Source organism: Mytilus galloprovincialis, chromosome 4, assembly GCF_965363235.1.
Source record: "Mytilus galloprovincialis chromosome 4, xbMytGall1.hap1.1, whole genome shotgun sequence".
NCBI classification, from domain to species: domain Eukaryota; kingdom Metazoa; phylum Mollusca; class Bivalvia; order Mytilida; family Mytilidae; genus Mytilus; species Mytilus galloprovincialis.
In genome coordinates this window covers 45,085,818-45,105,466 of record NC_134841.1, presented here as the reverse complement: position 1 = coordinate 45,105,466, position 19,649 = coordinate 45,085,818, and the positions used below count along the sequence as shown (strand labels likewise).

At 32.4% G+C, this 19,649-nt stretch overlaps 1 protein-coding gene across 2 annotated transcripts; it reads right to left on the bottom strand.

The window, feature by feature from the left end:
• Positions 1 to 2,583: 2,583 nt before the first annotated feature.
• On the bottom strand, positions 2,584 to 18,667 carry LOC143070629 (glycine amidinotransferase, mitochondrial-like). Of its 2 annotated transcripts, none has more exons than XM_076244856.1 (7): positions 18,517 to 18,667; positions 16,971 to 17,234; positions 16,275 to 16,446; positions 13,552 to 13,717; positions 12,564 to 12,685; positions 8,377 to 8,527; positions 2,584 to 2,802 (listed from the first exon to the last, which is right to left on the bottom strand). In XM_076244856.1, the coding sequence occupies exons 1-7, from the start codon at positions 18,627 to 18,629 to the stop codon at positions 2,669 to 2,671; spliced, it is 1,122 nt and encodes a 373-aa protein (XP_076100971.1). In that variant the 5' UTR covers positions 18,630 to 18,667; the 3' UTR covers positions 2,584 to 2,668. The 2 variants fall into 2 exon arrangements, with proteins under 2 accessions (XP_076100971.1, XP_076100973.1); XM_076244858.1 differs by lacking the exon at positions 2,584 to 2,802 and adding an exon at positions 3,529 to 3,632.
• Between the last annotated feature and the right edge of the window lie 982 nt (positions 18,668 to 19,649).

Below are 19,649 nucleotides of genomic sequence, written 5' to 3'. Positions count from 1 at the left end.
AATTCCTAAAAGTTGTGCCAAATACGGCTAAGGTAATCTATTCCTGGGACAAGAAAATCCTTAGTTTTTCGAAAAATTCAAAGTTTTGTATCAGGAAATGGGATCAAATCAACAAAAATGGATGCTTCTTCCGGAGGCAGATTGTGAGCTTAAATGAACGGTGCGCCCATTTTTTTATTTCATTTTTCTTTTAAGTATATGATAAAGTTCATTTATAAGAAAATATAGCGAAATCCTATATTAGAAAAAAAAATTGATTTATACCTAGGAACCTCCTTAATTCCAGTAATTTCAAATAAATACCAGTGCAACGTCACGTTCGTCAGTCCTTCCTGTGTTTATATTTGGCTCACAGCAAGGCTCCGGTAGAGGGTCCTAGAGGTAAGAAGCAGCGTATTTAGCTGTATAGGCATACAGCTAAATACGCTGCTTTATATTATGAGTAAGGGTCGTAGTTTAGAGGTAAGAAGCAGCGCAAATAGCCTTGCATTTATTTATAATTGTTATTGTAGAATTTAAGATGATCCCGTTTGGTCCGTACAAAAATGTGTAGTTACAAGTTTTATGAGTTTAATCGTATTTGCTGGTTTTAAAACTAGATAAAACATACAATGTAGCAAAAAGCAGAAATTACGACAAATGTAGATGAATTTAAAATTTCATTCTTAAGAACGTCCGTGTAGTATAATTAAAACGACATTCAACCCGCACCACATTGTTGGCTGATTTGTCGACAGGTAAGTATTTGAAGTTTTTTTTTAATTCTCGAAATAGGCTTATTTTGTACTCTTTTATTTATTTCTGAACTATTTACAAAATGTGATATTCGAATTTCCACAGTGGTGGACACACAAATTTTCTGAAAAAAGGGGGAAATATCTAATCAATCAAATTTTCCCAAAAAAGGAGGACCTAAGATCTACAACGTTCATGTATTTTTTTTTTTGATTTGAAATAAAAAGAGATTTATTATCTGATTTTTCCAGTTTACATCAATTTTTATAATACAATGTCGTCGTTGTTGTAGTTTAATAAATAACGGTAATAACACTTTCTCAAATTCTAGTATGTATGGGAACTAAATTTATTGTTCACTAAACTTTGAATTATGGAATTAGAACCTTCTGTATATGTCTTTTTGTTTTGTGCATCACTAAGTCTTTTGTAGACGAAACACGCATTCGGCATACACAATTGTAAACCTGGTATCTATGATGAGTTTTTGTTAAGTCAAGATGAATGGAATTTGTTAGTCAATACATAGACACGACCTTCAGATTTTCAAATGAGGGCTTACGCTGATTTGTGGATGTGGCATGATTGTTTACTACATGTATATGTTACTCCTTGGAACACACAACATTGAGTGTGGATGAGTATTGCTCGTAATAAATACGTTTAAGAACTTCTGAGAAGTATTTACATCAGGTAAAACTCCTTGAACCAAAGTCAATGGACTAAAATCATCAAAATAGTTTTAAGTAATTTGTGTGTACGTGCCTGTACTTTTCGAAACGCTTCATTTCATAGCTATATTACATTCCACCAGACGAATTTATGAAATTAATTAAGTCTCAAAATCTACTGAAATCCGATTGTAAGTATATATTTGTTAAAAGTCTTGAAATCTTATAAGATATAGTTTATATTAAAGCAATTTTCCTTAAACTTGTATTTGTAATTGATAAAAAGGGACGTGTGTCTTTATGCTGGGTGAACATGATTTATCTAATAGTTGCAATTGGTTTGGAACTAGCTTCCAGTAACTGTTTAATATGACGATGCTATGAGTCTAATGATTTATGTTAGTTGTTTTCGTACCTCGTGTCAATTTTTGTAGTAAAGCCGATTTCATCTGATGCTTAAAAGAGAAGGTCACAGCCCATCGAGCCTTTTGCTAAAAATATGGAAAGTGGCAAAAAAATATTTTTGCTTAAAAATTTAAAATGTTGAACATAACATGATGTTCTGATTTTGTTTTTACAAAAACAGAAAAAAAAGCATGGTTGATATGGATACCAACTGTAAACATTAATGGAATCTCACATAATTTAATGGGGTTATTTAAAGAATATTCTCTGATAATTCTGATAATGGAATTTTGTGCGACTGTCATACAAGTGAGCGGTTCAGCTAGCTATACAATCGGGTTTAATCCACTATTTTTCTGCATAATAATATGCCTGTACCTAGTCAGAAATATGACAGTTGTTATCCATTCGTTTGGTATGGTTGAGCTTTGAATTAAGCTTTTGATTAGGGATTCTCCGTTTTGAATTTTCCTCGGAGTTTGGTATTTTTGTGATTTTCCTTTTTTCTCATGTTGTGCTGTTACACCACTGTCCAAGTTTAGGGGAAAGTTGAGCACATACAAGTTTTAAAACTCCGCTACATGCTTTATATGCCTGTCCTTAATCAGGGACCTGTAGTTTGGTTGTTGCCATTGGTTTATTTGTGTCATATTGTTTGTCTTAAATTGTTTTCTTACTAATTAGACAGTTGTTGTTTTTTTTTCATTTTTCAGGAGAACATTCTACACAAGCCACCATCAAGACACATTTCATTACAGAAAAAGAAAAGAAAAAACCTATGTTTTTTATGCTCTCATATAAAAGTAAAACATATAAATCAGACAAGAATGTGTAAAATCTTAGCTGTTGTCATGTGTTTAATTTTCAATGCTGTCAATATTTGGAGAGTAATTGTAACGTTTGCCATTACGTCGGACATCTAAAGTCTGGCAGTGAATGCTGCCACCAAATATGTACGAATCTCTGTATGGTACACGGATACATTTAATACCTGAAATATATATAAATATTTAACAATCTGTATGAATCTCTGTATGGTACACGGATACATTTAATACCTGAAATATATATAAATATTTAACAATCTGTATGAATCTCTGTATGGTACACGGATACATTTAATACCTGAAATATATATATATATTTAACAATCTGTACGAATCTCTGTATGGTACACGTATACATTTAATACCTGAAATATATATAAATATTTAACAATCTGTACGAATCTCTGTATGGTACACAGATACATTTAATACCTGAAATATGGATGTTACTTCTGAATCATATATATATTTAACAATCTGTACGAATCTCTGTATGGTACACGTATACATTTAATACCTGAAATATATCTCTAAATATTGAACAATCTGTACGAATCTCTGTATGATACACGGATACATTTAATACCTGAAATATATATTTAAATATTTAACAATCTTTACGAATCTCTGTATGGTACACGGATATATTTAATACCTGAAATATATATTTAAATATTTAACAATCTTTACGAATCTCAGTATGGTACACGGATACATTTAATACCTGAAATATATTTAAATATTGAACAATCTGTACGAATCTCTGTATGGTACACGGATACATTTTAAATACCTGAAATATATTTAAATATTGAACAATCTGTACGAATCTCTGTATGGTACACGGATATATTTAATACCTGAAATATATTTAAATATTTAACAATCTGTACGAATCTCTGTATGGTACACGGATACATTTAATACCTGAAATATATTTAAATATTTAACAATCTGTACGAATTTCTGTATGGTACACGGATACATTTAATACCTGAAATATATATAAAAGAATTTGTACGATTCTTTTGGTTGATAAATTGTGTAAACTAGATACATGTACCCTAAGGATGATTGAGGCTAAGTTAAGTTTAATTTGGTACTGTAACAGCAGTTTCAGAGTAACAGTTTTTGTACAATATTACATAAAAGTTAGAATAATTGAATTTAACATAACTATATTGTATGGGATCAATTGACAATGTTGGTCATGTTTGACTAATTTGTAGATCTTACTTTGTGAACAAATTTGCTGTTTAAAGTGTATCTCTATCTATTTTAAATATGCAAGATAATAACCAAAAACTGCAAACTTTACTTAAAGCCTCGGTCACACCTTACCGGATAGCACGAACGGACGCCTAACGGATGAAAATAAAGTTGTCCGTTGACAAAATTGTTATCCGTTGGGAGTCCGTTGATGTACTGACCAAATAAAGCGGACGCGTAACGAATGTATAACGGACACACACCGGATATGCAACGTACGAGAAACGGAAACGTACCGGACAGAACGGATGTCGAACGTACATCCAACGGATGACTACCGCATAAAACGGACACCTAACGGGAGCGTACCGGATACAACGGATGAACAAAATATACGGAAAAATTAAAGGCGACAATAATAATACATGTAAATCGCATAAATATTCAAAATGTTTATGTGTAACTGGTTTTGGTTTGTTCTTCAAAATGTCGCCTGGCCTGCTTGATTGTGAAGACGTGCTCTTATATCGATTATGAATAATAAGAATTCATGAACCTGTAAAGTATGACCGAGGCTTTAAGGTGTGACCGAGGCTTAAAATGCCAATTTATGGACAACAAGCCAACAACGTATTGTCTGATGCGTCTGAACATTTCAGGGTAGATAGACCTGATAAACATTTTTACCCCCATGTCAGATTTGCTCTAAATGCATTAGTTTCAGAGATATAAGCCAAAAACTGCATTTCACTCCCTGTGTTTTATATTTATTTATCTCGGTAGAAATGCGGAATCATCGGGTACAGATTTTAAAAGTATGCACCCTAAGGATAATTAGGCAAGTATGTTTTAATTTAGCCCAGCAATTAAGAATTTTGTAAAAGATAACAAAAATATACGTAAACATGTGAAAGAGTCACTTTAAAGGGCAACAACTCTGTATGAGGTCAATTGACAATTTTGGTTATTTTATTTAATTGTAGATCTTACTTAGCTCAACATTTTTGCTGTTGATAGTTAATCTCTAGGTTACAATTCTGTAAATAAAGACAATGTAATTTCCCACAGGAACACCATTTGGGCCCAAACTGTTACACTTTTACTATGAAGATTCGTGAAAAATTAAAGCCTAGAATAGAAAGTTGATTTGCAGAACTATTTTCTTAAAAAATCAAAACATAGTAGGGCTGTATGGCAAATTTTCCACATTTATATGCCCTAAACTTGTTAGAGTTTCAACTTTACTTAAATGGTGTACTACCCTATCCTTTACTTTTTACCAACTTGATGATTCATTTTTCACCAGAATAGTATGTTTTTATACTGGTCCCAAGTTATGTCTCTATGAGATGAAACATAGAGATCATATCTGGGAACCAGTATGTCAACAAATCAAATTATTTCATATATTCTGGTTTTATTTGGCTTATTAGTTTCAGAGGTGAAGATTTTTGGGCCCCGTTAGCCAAAAATGAAATAAGGTTGAGGACGTTTCGCATTGTCTGACATACAGTATTTGTAGACCTTGCAAGGATTCCTTCTATTAACCAAATGAAATTATCATGTAACTCTTAACAAGTTAGAATTTCCCATGTCTAAAAGCCTATAATAAGTTATCAAAAGAACAAGGCTTCTAAATTGAAACGTCAGTCTACATAAGACTCATCAGGGACGGTCATATCAAAATGGTTAGAAAGTCAAACAACTACGAAGTTGAAGAGCATTGATGACCCAAAATTCCAAAAAAAGTTGTTAAGGTTATCTATGCCTGGGATAAGAAAATCGTTATCCTTAATACTATTTCGAACAATTCATACTTTTGCAAACAGAACATTTATAAAAAAGAATGACCATATAATTGATATTCATGTCATCGAACCATGGATGTTAATAGTTATTAAAGGTACCAGGCTTATAATTTAATACGCTAGACGCGCGTTTCATCTACATAAGACGCATCAGTGACGCTCATATCAAAACATTAGAAAACCAAACAAGTACAAAGTTGAAAAGCATTGATGACCAAAAATTTCACAAACGGCTATAGTATATATGATGAGTTTATTTACAACCACTGGGTCGATGCAACTGCTGGTTGAGTTTCAATTACCCGAGGGTATCACCAGCCCAGTAGACAGCACTTCTGTGCTGACATGAATTATCATTGATATGGTCATATTTATAAATTAACTTCTTACAAAACTTTTGAATTTTTGAAATACTAAGGCTTTTCAACATCAGGAATAGATTACTTTAGGTGTATTTGGCAAAATATTTAGGAATTTTGGTCCTCAATGCTCTTGAACTTCGTACTTTATTTGGCCTTTTTTATGGATTCGGGCGTCACTGATGAGTCTTTTGTAGACGAAACGCACGTCTGGTGTAATTAGAAAATTAAGTCCTGGTATATATGATGAGTTTATTTTGTATATGCCTTGGATAAGAAAATCCTAAGTTTTTCGAATAATTCATACTTTTGCAATCAGTATATTTATAAAAAAAAATGACCATATCATTGTTATTCATGTCAACACCGAAGTGCTAACTACTGGGCTCGTGATACCCCCGGGGACGAAACGTCCAACAGCAGTTGTATCGACCCAGTGTTGTTATTCAAGATTGATAAACCATGAAAATGAGGTGATGGACAATGAACTAATGACAGATATAAATTATATAACATAAGCCAATTGTTACTTCTAAAATATGAAGTTCTTAATTTACACCGTCGCATTCCAGTAGTAACACCACGTCTCATATTATGAAACGTTTTCCTAGAGGAGACAAAAATTGGACAAGGAATATAAATGTTGGAGCGCCTAGAATGCAACGTTTATGAATTTGAATTTCCAAGGAAAAACAGCACCATTTAAAATTATTGACAGGTACTGATTTTTGGATTCAGTATGAGACATTGTTGGTTTGTACATTTAATATTATTTTCACCAAATGCATTGTGCCAAAAATTAACATGTGAGAGAACAGGAGAGACAGACAGACAGACTAACTAACACCTGGTATTTCTGTGTTCCCTTGCATAAAATTGTGTGAAAGACTAAAAAAGAAAATGATTTACCAATAACAAAAAGCATGGTCAAAGCCAAATCAAAAACCTAATGTTCAGACAACAATTGAAGGTCTTTCCACCTGCAACAATATATTTTGATATGAAAATAGTTAAAATTTTGTTTGTATTACCATGTTACTGCCAAAAGATAGCTTATTGTATGCTGATTTAAAACAATGTGGTTTCTATACTCTTTTGTTTGAAATAAGAGAAATTATTTGTTACTTCCGGTGTGAAACATGTTACTTCCAGTAACATTTGATAGTTTTCTTTACACTGATTCCAAAAATATATAGTTATATATACTTTTACATTAAAAAAGAAAAAAGCTACTTCCGGTTTAAATAATGCCACTTCTGGTTGTCCTTTTCAAACTCATATTGTTTGCAATATAATTCAAAAAGTCTTTTTACTCTATCTCTTATAAATTTTAATTTAAAGCAAAGGTCTAAATTAGAATGTCAAATTTCCGATAACATTGATCTTACTGTCAAGGTCATAAAGTAAGGACCTCAAATCAGAAGACTCTTAATCTTTACTATATATGGTTAATGTGTTATATCACCATACAGTTAGTTCAGAGAATCAGAGCAGATAAAACTACGTACTTGTTCAACCAAAAACTACGTGTTCAAACATGTCGCATACAACGAGTAAGTGAAACATTGTTGTCGATATCTTATACGGCTTCTGATAATTATAGAATAACTAATCGAAGAACTCGAATAGAGAAAAATATTCAACGAGTCACCGAACAACACATTAATTCACGAATGTGCGTAGCGCATGAGTTAATTATCAGTGTTGGTCGGTCACGAGTTGAATATTTTTCGATATTGGAGTTCTTTAATTAGTTATTCTTTTTATTACATTGGCAAATGGCTTTTTTTAAAGAAATTAATGTTAAACATGTAATGAACTATATCTTTTTTCTACGAACTCACAATTTCTTTTGATCTGCCGTTATTAACGTCTTACAGCGCCTATTGTTGTATGACGTCAGAGAGTGAAATAACCACGTTTATTTCACATGTAAAAATATCGGCTTTTATTTAACTGGGAAATCAATTCAATGTAATAAGAAATAACAAGCCAAAATCAAAATTTAGAACATGTCCTTGACCTTTGATCTTGACGTCATTTTTCTAAGTGGACCAAATATTCAATGTAATCCTAAACTTCACAAACTTAAATATCAGTGCAGCCATTACAGTAAATTCAGAATTTTTCGCGTGTATTCATTTTTGAGATTTTTTGAAAATGGACAAACATTCGAAATTGATTACTGCTATGTCAGGAAAATCTTAATACAGATATTTTTATCAGAAAATAGAATGCGATGTCTACTTACAAAGCTATACTCAACACTTTTTCCAAATTATAAAAACCTCGCAATAATTTCTGAATTTACAGATTTTCCGATCTTAATGAACAATAAAATTGAAAAATAGATAGGTTATACCTAATGACTCAAGTAAGTTAATCAACGGTAGTTCAGTTTCCTCCACAATTGCTTTATCTGGTCCTACCATTAACATATTTATACTCAACCAGGCAGTAGATTCACAGCACTCCGGTACAATCATGCTGTTAGGGAATGGGGCATCAATTATCTAGAAAAAAAGGTAAATATAAGGCTGTTTCATTTAAACATACATGTATATGCTATCTAAAGAGGACATTTCTTTAAAGGTATCTTAAATTTCGAAGTCCACTTACATTTGCACTGTATTGACACCTATCCATAGTGGACATTCCTTGTTCATTACATTTTCACTGTCTTGACACCTTTCAATAGTGGAAATGCCGTGTTCACTAATAATTTCACAATCTTGACACCTAACCATTGTTGATTTTCCATGTTCACTTACATTTTCACTGTCTTGACACACATCCATAGTAGAAATGCCTTGTTCACTTATATTTGTACTGTCTTGACACCTTTCCATAATGGAGTTTCCTTGTTCAATTACATTGTCACTGTCTTGACACCTTCCCATAGTGGAATTTCCATGTTCACTGACACTTTCAATGTCTTGACACACATCCATAGTGGAAATGCCTTGTTCACTTACATTTCAATGTCTTAACACCTAACAATAGCGGAATTTCCATGTTCACTTATATTTTCACTGTCTTAACGCCATCCCATAGTGGAATTTCCATGTTCACTGACACTTTCACTGTCTTGACATCTTCCCATAGCAGAATTTCCATGTTAACTTACATTTTCAATGTCTTGACACTACCCATAGTGGAATAACCATATTCACTTACATTTTCAATGTCTTGACACCTAACCATAGTGGAAATGCCTTGTTCACTTATATTTTCACTGTCTCGACACCTAACCATAGTGTAATTTCCATGTTTACTTACATTTTCAATGTCTTGACACCTACCCATAGTGGAAATGCCTTGTTCACTTATATTTTCACTGTCTCGACACCTAACCATAGTGTAATTTCCATGTTGACTTACATTTTTAATGTCTTGACACTTAACAATAGTGGAATTTCCATGTTCACTTACATTTTCACTGTCTTAACACCTTCCCATAGTGGAATTTCTTTGTTCACTGACACTTTCACTGTCTTGACATCTTCCCATAGCAGAATTTCCATGTTCACTTACATTTTCACTGTCTTGACACCTTCCCATAGTGGAATTTCTATGTTCACTGACACTTTCACTGTCTTGACACCTTCCCATAGCAGAATTTCCATGTTCACTTACATTTTCACTGTCTTGACATCTTCCTATAGTGGAATTTCCATGTTCGTTTACATTTTCACTGTCTTGACACCTACCCATAGTGGAATCACCATGTTCACTGACATTTTCACTGTCTTGATACCTTCCCATAGTGAAATGTCCATGTTCACTTACATTTTCGATGTCTTGACACCTACCCATAGTGGAATTACCATGTTCACTAACATTTACACTGTCTTGACACCTTCCTATAGTGAAATTTACATATTCACTTACATTTGCACTGTATTGACACCTTCCTATAGCAGAATTTCCATGTTCACTTTTATTTTCACTGTTTTGACACCTACCCATAGTGGAATTTCTATGTGCACTTACATTTGCACTGTCTTGACACCTACCCATAGTGGAATTTCCATGTTCACTGACATTTGCACTGTCTTGACACCTACCCATAGTGGAATTTCCATGTTCACTGACACTTTCACTGTCTTGACACCTTCCCATAGTGAAATTTCCATGTTCACTTACAATTTTACTGTAATTACACCTTGCCATAGTCGAATTTCAAAGTGCCTACCCTGCGTCCCATGTATGTGTATTTAGGTCAAGTCTATGCTGATACTAAAAAGTGTTTGTTTACTACCTTTTGTTTCTGTGTACATTAAGAACGCTAAAAGCAAGTTATGTTATATTAAATATCTTTCTTTTTTTAAAGCATTAGAAAGACTAATGCTTATATGTTAATGCATCTTATTAATCACGGAGCTGATGATCAATAACAGAATAAAATTATATACAATAAATAATAATCAATATTGCTTATTGCTTTTAAAAAAAAATAAAAAAAATATTGCTTTTGGTTTCATACATACATCAGGCGGTTATTTTCATTTTCAAAAAGTTCCACTTTTGTCATGCTTAGGCCGTACGGTGACCTATAGTTGTTAATTTCTGTGCCATTTGGTCTCTTGTCTCACTAGCATCATACCAAATCTTCTTTTGTATATATAAGGCATTTTAAAGGTTACTAAATGGTATGGGATTTTCTAATAATTCATATCTTTACAGTGACCTATAGTTGGTGACATCCATGTCGAGTGACCACCGGTGATTATTCATCTCCATGCAATCATACCAAATCTCCTAATTTTCATATCAAGGATGTTCGCTCCTCTGTACTGAAATAACGTTTCTTTTTAAAGAGTGTTGTAAATTGATAGTATAGAAATAACAATCGATCTTGTAAATCACAAACAAAGTAAAGGTATGTGGCCTTGATTTTGATATATAAGCCATTGAATACTTGGTGGGAAGTAAATTTGTCTTGATTTTTCATACTTTTAATTTAATATTGTTAATTTCTGTGTCATGTGGTCTCTTGTGGAGAGTTGTCTCACTAGCATCATACCAAATCTTCTTTTGTATATATAAGGCATTTTAAAGGTTACTAAATGGTATGGGATTTTCTAATAATTCATATCTTTACAGTGACCTATAGTTGGTGACATCCATGTCGAGTGAACACCTGTGATTATTCATCTCCATGCAATCATACCAAATCTCCTAATTTTCAAATCAAAGATGTTTGCTCCTCTGTACTGAAATAACGTTTCTTTTTAAAGACTGTTATAAATTAATAGTATAGAAATAATAATCGATCTTGTAAAACACAAACAAAGTTTAATGTCTGTGTCCTTGATTTTGAGATATAAGCCATTAAATATTTGGTGGGAAGTAAATTTGTCTTGATTTTTAGATATAAGCTATTAAATATTTGGTGGGAAGTAAATTTGTCTTGAGTTTTAGATATAAGCCATTAAATATTTGGTGGGAAGTAAATTTGTCTTGATTTTTAGATATAAGCCATTAAATATTTGGTGGGAAGTAAATTTGTCTTGATTTTGAGATATAAGCCATTAAATATTAGGTGGGAAGTAAATTTGTCTTGATTTTGAGATATAAGCCATTAAATATTTGGTGGGAAGTAAATTTGAGATATAAGCCATTAAATATTTGGTGGGAAGTAAATTTGAGATATAAGCCATTACATATTTGGTGGGAAGTAAATTTGTCTTGATTTTGAGATATAAGCCATTAAAAATTTGGTGGGAAGTAAATTTGTCTTAATTTTGAGATATAAGCCATTGAATATTTGGTGGGAAGTAAATTTGTCTTGATTTTGAGATCTTAGCCATTGAATACTTGGTTGGAAGTAAATTTGTCTTGATTTTGAGACATAAGCCATTGAATATATAATGGGAAGTAAATTTGTCTTGATTTTGAGATATAAGCCATTTAATATTTGGTGGGAAGTAAATTTGTCTTGATTCTAAGCCATTGAATATTTGGTGGGAAGTAAATTTGTCTTGATTTTGAGACATAAGCCATTGAATATATAATGGGAAGTAAATTTGTCTTTATTTTGAGATATAAGCCATTTAATATTTGATAGGAAGTAAATTTGTCTTGATTTCGAGATATAAGCCATTGAATATTTGGTGGGAAGTAAATTTGTCTTGATTTTGAGATATAAGCCATTGAATATTTGGTGGGAAGTAAATTTGTCTTGATTTTGAGATATAAGCTATAATTGAATATTTGTGGAGAGAAAAATTTTCTTGATTTTTTCATACTTTTAATTTAATTTTTGCTCTTCTCTCTCCTTTAAAACCCAGGGAATATTAAAAGGATTGTATAAGATTATGAAAAATAACTGTATAAAATATATTTATAACAAATTATCAAAACAAAAGCAGTGGTAAGCGTAAAATGTTAAATGACACAACATGGAAAATCCAGAGGATTCCAAATACCTCAAAAAAATTTCAAAACCACAGTTGCTATCATCCCAAATAAAGCGTTGATTGGTTCTTTGTGTGACGGACTATAAGAAATGTACCACCAACAGTTTTATCATATAGATATACTCACTTCCCAAGATGAACCTTTGAATATTTTATCTTTATCGTCTTTTCTCATTGGTCGATCTGGAGGGGTGATGAGAATCCCTTTCCTTTCATTTGTCGGTGGTACTAGTGGAACCAGTGATGCGTCTATTCAGAAAAAAATAAAATAGGACGGAAACTTGTAAGCTCCAAGGGGACTTTTTTTTTCTGTTATGGCTGTTCCAATAAAACATACATAGGATGATGGGAACATCGAAATACACTGTAATCTCAACTATAGATTGTTATCAAATACCTTATGAGATTAATCAAATAATGATAAACCCAAAATAGGCAATAACTGCTTTGAACTGATGATTATCAATTGGCGACAGAGGGGAAATAATTTATCAAAAAATCCATTTCTTCCAATTGGCAAGCATGTACTGGACTTTGTCAGATCTAGTTAACTAATCAATATATATGACTAAAGTCGCGACAAAGTACTTTTCAGAATCATGACACATAAACAAATTCTAATTTGGTACATTCACGGTAATTCGCTTATGTAATTATCTGTCATTTGTTAGTCTTTATATTATTCATACACGTTATACATCTCGTTTTATCTATTTGTTTTGTAAAAAAATTGTAAAACACTAAATTACGGCTCATGCAATCAAATAGAAAAAAACATTCACATTCGATTTAGATATGGATTTTCTCCAGCACAAAATGGAAACCACATATTGACAGTTTATTGAATAAGATATACTAAATCTATCATAGAGAGCTAACATTTGATTGTAAGGGGGACAAGCTAGTGTGAAACATGTTGTTCTGCATTTTTTTTAGTTGAATTCTCTGTCCTGTCTATTTAATTTTTACTCTATCAGGTCCTGCCTTTTTTATTTGTTTATCCTGACTTTCTTTTACCTAGTTGCTCATCGTGATTTTTTTAAAATTTCTTCCTAGTCCAACCCTACCCCAGTCTCTCTAAAAACCAAAATGATAGCTTCCTTAATATATAAAACCTATATGTACTGGATCCATATCTTCAGGAAAGTGGACTTCGTGTACACGATAACCACGAGATTTCACGTGCCGTCTGAGCCAATCAATGCCTTTTCTATTAGCTGTCATGCTCTGCTGCACAATCAGATCTTTTCCAAGTCTCAAAACTTCAGCAGCGTCAAAACACTAGAAAATTATATTCTGTTTAAAATACAGAACCTATGTCCGAGCTTTACTTACAAAGATCTCACAATATAAAAAAGAAGATGTGGTAGGATTGCCAATGAGACAACTCTCCACAAGAGACCAAATGACACAGATATTAACAACTATAGGTTACCATACGGACTTCAACAACGAGCAAAGCCCATACCGCATAGTCAGTTATAAAAGCCCCCGCAATGACAATGTAATAACAATTCAAACGAGAAAATCAACGGCGTATTTATGTACAAAAACTAAACATAAAACAAATATGTAACACATAAACAACAAACGACAATCACAGAATTATTCTTTGCTAACGGTATAACAGTACAACATAAGAAAGAACTATACAAATCAGTTGAAAAAAGCTGAATTTATCAGATGGGTACACATACAAATACTACAAATAAAAGTGGACGTGGACTGTTTTACTTTCTGTTCTGGCATTTACAACAGCAACCAATGAAATTTCAGCCTTCAGATTTTAAAGGTGTTTATTTATGACTAGAGTATCCCGATAGATTTGTTAAACAGAAAGTAGAATGAAGGGTTTTTAGGTCCAAAGCTTGGACACATGATCCGTTTTATTACCAGATGGTAAAATTATAAAGGTATTATAGAATATAGAGATTAAAAAATGTGTGCATGTCTCTATATAAATAATATTTGTTATTGTCTAATAAGTATACTAATAACAAATACAAATGAAGGATTGAGAAAGACTACCCATTTAGAAAAAAGAGGATTATCTCTTGTGTGCAGAGGAGAACATAGGTTTAATTAATTGCAATATTGGTCTTCAATCTGTCCCAAGCCATAAGCCTGTAACTCAGTTATTTGTTTCTGTCTGCTATATTTGCTATCTGTTCAATGTATTATCATCAATCAGGCAATTAGTTTTATTTCTAAAGAGAATAGTTTCACAATTTGTCATGTGGAGCCTTAATAACTTCCTATATAGTATGGGTTTTGCTATTGTAGAAGGTTGTACAGTTACCATAAAAATCAAATAACAACAAAACTATATTGTTTTCTTAGAGCATGACAAATTAACAAATAAATTCCTAATGTTTGTCTTATTAAGAAATGTTTTGCTAAGTCCTATGACGCAGATTGAAGGGGAGGATTAATGTGAATCAAGCATGTGTCCACTGTACACGGATGCCCCACTTCCACTATCATTTTCTATGTCCATGGACCGTGAATGTGAGGTCAAAACTTAAATTTGGCATTTAAACTATCATATCACGGGAAACATGTGTACTAAGTTTCAAATTGATAGGATTTCCAATAATCAATAATTACCTTGACCAAAACATTTAAGGCTGTTCCATTAACATGTACGTTGGAGGGTAGGAAGTGAAGCTCAGTTATTGAATGTTGGTCATGGGTCTTTTTTTAAGTATATACTTAAGTACATAAGTATAAACATTATGTAAATTATCTAAACAATGGTCCCTTCCTACCCTCCCACATACATTTTGTTGGAATAGCTCTAACCAGAAGCCGGACAGACGGATGAACGAACCGATAAAAGAACGGACGGACGAACGAACGAATTGACGCACAGAACGAAAAACATTGTGCTCCTAGGTGGGGCATAATACAATAATAGTTAAACCAAATAATATACATACCTTGCTGTTAAAAGGTTTGAGGAACACTGTATCAAGTGTTTTTTTAAATCGTATCTTTATGTTTGTAGAGTTATTTCATAACTACATTTATCTTAACATTTATTTCGTTTATATTAGGAATCTTTGATGTTGATGTTATATGAAAGTTGTGAATATATTATGATAATATTTTCGCAACTGTTATATATTCAGGCTGAGTAAAACTTTGACAAACAGTAGAGATCCTTGCTTGTGTAAAGGACTGAGTAGTTATATATATTCAGGCTGAGTTAAACTTTGACAAACAGTAGATATCCCTGCTTGTGTAAAGGACTGAGTAGTTATATATATATATTCAGGCTGAGTTTTGACAAACAGTATACTAGTAGATCCTTGCTTGTGTAAAGAATTGAGTAGCTTTATATATTCAGGCTGAGTTACTTTGACACACAGTAGAGATCCTTGCTTGTGTCTAGGACTGAGTAGTTATATATAATCAAGCTGAGTTAAACTTTGACAAACAGAAGAGATCCTTGCTTGTGTAAAGGACTGAGTCAGAGTAGTTATATATATTCAGGCTGAGTTAAACTTTGACAAACTGTAGAGATCCTTGCTTGTGTAAAAGATTGAGAAGTTATATATATTCAGGCTGAGTTAGACTTTGACAAACAGTATAGATCTCTGCTTGTGTAAAGGACTGAGTAGTTATATATATATTCAGGCTGAGTTAAACTTTGACAAACAGTATAGATCTCTGCTTGTGTAAAGGACTGAGTAGTTATATATATATTCAGGCTGAGTTAAACTTTAACAAACAGTATAGATCCTTGCTTGTGTAAAGAACTCTCGGTTATATTTGTTGAAAGGGTGTTGTCTCATTTACGTTTATACTTCAACTTCGTGTATTCATAAATACTTACTGGTTCTGCTTCATTGATTGCATATTTATAATATGGTATCCAGTCTTTACGTTCTGCACAATTCACCTCAAGAGGAAAGTCTAAATTATACATATTTTCTGACATGGTCGGCTTGGGAGCCATCGTCCACAACATGTCTTTATCCTTCTCAAAATAATCATTAAGTATTGTTCTGTTCAAAACAAAAATATTTATTAAGATTTGTTATCACAGTATATAGTTATGAATGATACAAGATGTAAATTACAATTTTAGGTCAAATTGAACCATATCTAAAAAATCCCTCCCCGATGCCCACATTTTCTTCGTGTGATTGCTGTCACCTTTCACAATCTTGAAGTCAATTATATATAGATTCCATAACTGCAACAAGTGTATCACGATATTTATCCACTCGAGACAGTTGAATTTTTATATTTAAAGCGCGAGGCTTGTCGAGCTTTTTAAATAATTAAAATTTAACTGTTGATAGTGGAGAAATATCGTAATACACGAGTATAAGCACAAAAATTAGAGAAACGTATCTCCATGTCTTTTAGGTAAAAAATCTGTTTATTATAAAAATCAAGATTCCAAATCAATCGTCCTTTGTATGATACCTTTTCTTTAACATGGATGAATTGTTGTTGTTTTTACTTTTTATCCTTTCAATTTTGTTATTTACACAATCCGATAAATCAATTGTATTCTAATTACCTGTATGCCATAGACTCAAAATATCGAGCTCGACCGCTCATAGTGGATTCAATGATTTCATTTCCGATTACCAATAGGGTGTCACGTGGACAGGAAGCTCCATATTGATGCTCAATTGAAAAGAACGGTGTCCTCACAGGTTGTGTAAAATCGATTTTATCAGGTCTCCTAACTGTGACATTACACTGGAATCTAAGAACCCTCTCTAAGTTGTCAATCTGAAGAGCTGCTTTTTGTATGTGTTCGTCAGTTTCTTTCCCGGTTCTTGAAAAACAAATAATAATATTTGATAATTTAGATTTAATGTGAAGATTCTGTTTCAATTTAATCCTTCTGCTATGATGAATGTCAATTACTTAGAATGGCAGTATTTTTCATAAATTACGGGCAATTAAATAGGCTAACTGTGTGTATATTTCTGTGTTTGAATGTATGGCGGGCCCAGGTGGAGGTTTTTGGAGGTTGGAACCCCTATTTATTTGAAGATCATCTGAATAGAGGTTGGAAAAAGTAAAATCGCAAAAATACCGAACTCTGAGAAAAATTCAAAACGAAAAGTCCCTAATCAATGGCAAAATCAAAAGATACAACATATCAAACAAATGGACAACAACTGTCATATTACTGACTTGGTACAGGTATTTTCTTATGCAGAAAACGGTGGATTGAATCTAGTTTTATAGCGCATCAAATTCCATTATATTGACAACGATGCGTGAACAAAACAGATTTCTTTTTAAAAACGGCTGGATCCGTCACTGTAATTATTTCACATAGGCTAATTATATAGAGGGAGGGTTTAACCACACTTGCACCTTTATTTTCACGCTGTATTGAAGACCTATTGGTGGCCATGGGCTGTTTTTGTTGCTTGTTTCGGTTTTTGTCTTTTTGACACATTCTGCGTTTTCATTCTTTTAAATTATATAAAAATTTAAATGTTTGTACAAATGTACATCTAAATATAGGTCTAAGATTAAACGTTCTTTTTTTGGGCATTAAAAATCATATCATCAATTAATGAAAAAAGAACATTTAAAATGTTTTTCAGTATAAAAAAAATTCAAATTTACAAAAAATAGGCATATTTGTGTGTGTGTATCTTAATTATACAAAATAGGCATTATTGTGTGTGTGTATCTTAATTATACAAAAACAATTAACATCTGTTAATTTTTTTTTTACAAAATGCATAGTCAATAAGAATACTCAATTCTCAAAATCATACTCATTCATTATTTTTTTTTCCTTCAAAATTCACCCATATAATCTAAATGTTTATGTATAGTGCTGAAAAAATTAAGAGTGAAGCTGAAAGTGCAAGGTTGGAGTTACATATTAAGAGTTCAAGGAGCCTGTTGTGATTTCTGATTCCCACATGATAATTTTTTTCATTTATTGAGTAATTTGTTTCAGATGTTATACATAGTAACTGATATAATGTAGAAGAGATGGCAATACTTTGTAAACAGAGGGTGACAAAATAGGGGGATTAAGAAGGAATTTTTCCGTAATATACATGATTATCAGATAGATTTGTCTGTACCTGAAAGGAGGTGTATATCCTGGTTCTTGTTGAGGTCTACACCAAAAGTCTGGTACTCCCAATATGATTTCTTCTAAAGGATCCCATTCATTGTAAGAGTTGACGATATTCATCGTTGAACTATCTAGTTAGGTTATTATAAAATATCAGCTGAAAAATAATCATTGGCAACAAAAACTTAAAAGACAAATGTTTCGTATATTAATCAAAGCAACATCTGTCTATAATTCTACCCATATTTCATTCTGAAAAATTCACGGAAATTTGATAACTAAATTAAAGGGAAAGTTGTAAGTTTAAAGGAAGTCGACCATAATGTAGTATGGATATGCGCATCCCTTTAACTATATTGTTTTATACAGCCAGAAAACAATTGGTCACAAAGGAATGAAAGCAAGTGGTTTGTAATCTGCAGAATTGATCAACTCATAAAAACCTTTTAACACATGTGCGATCCTTACATTAATCCATGATAGTACAATGAACTCACTAGGCAGTTATGAACATTTAATATAGATAACCTTAACCGTATTTGAACTTTTTTGGAATGTGAGTCATAAATGCTCTTCAAGTCAGTACTTGTTTGGCTTTCTTACCATTTTGATCTGAGCGTCACTGATGAGTCTTGTGTAGACGAAGCGCGCGTCTGGCGTATTAAATTATAAGCCTGATACCTTTGATAACTATTTACTCTATTGTGAAAAAATTCTGAAACTATAAGGCATTATTATAACAGAATACATGTAGAATAGCATAACTTTACTGAAAATTCTGTTTTTCATAAAAAAAAAAAATAACACCCCAACATATTCTTAGTTTTGGTGTTACTTGACTCTGTACAAACATTACAGTCATTCTTGAACTTGGAAAATACATTTTCAAACCATTTAACATATTAAAGGAATATATAATTTACTGGTATAGACGTAAACACTCTCCATCTGACTTGTTGAGTAGAGTTGTGTTTCAATAGATTGATTTAATTGACTACGTCTCTGCATGGTCGCTTAATTCTGATACCATCACGGTAGGTATAGTGTCCGGCTAGGATCGTGGTTTTTCGAGTGATTTAATCGGACTTTTTCGAGTGTGACCACTTTTTTTCGATTGAATATGATCAAAAATGTAAACAA

Excerpts from the sequence above, each read along its gene's own strand:
- LOC143070629 (XM_076244856.1), bottom strand. The coding sequence starts at position 18,629 with ATGAATATCGTCAACTCTTACAATGAATGGGATCCTTTAGAAGAAATC. Across the intron at positions 8,528-12,563 it reads TCAAAGGTTCATCTTGGGAA|ATAATTGATGCCCCATTCCC; the intron begins GTGAGTATATCT and ends CTTTTTTTCTAG. Across the intron at positions 2,803-8,376 it reads TAACTTACTTGAGTCATTAG|GTATTAAATGTATCCGTGTA; the intron begins GTATAACCTATC and ends TATATATTTCAG.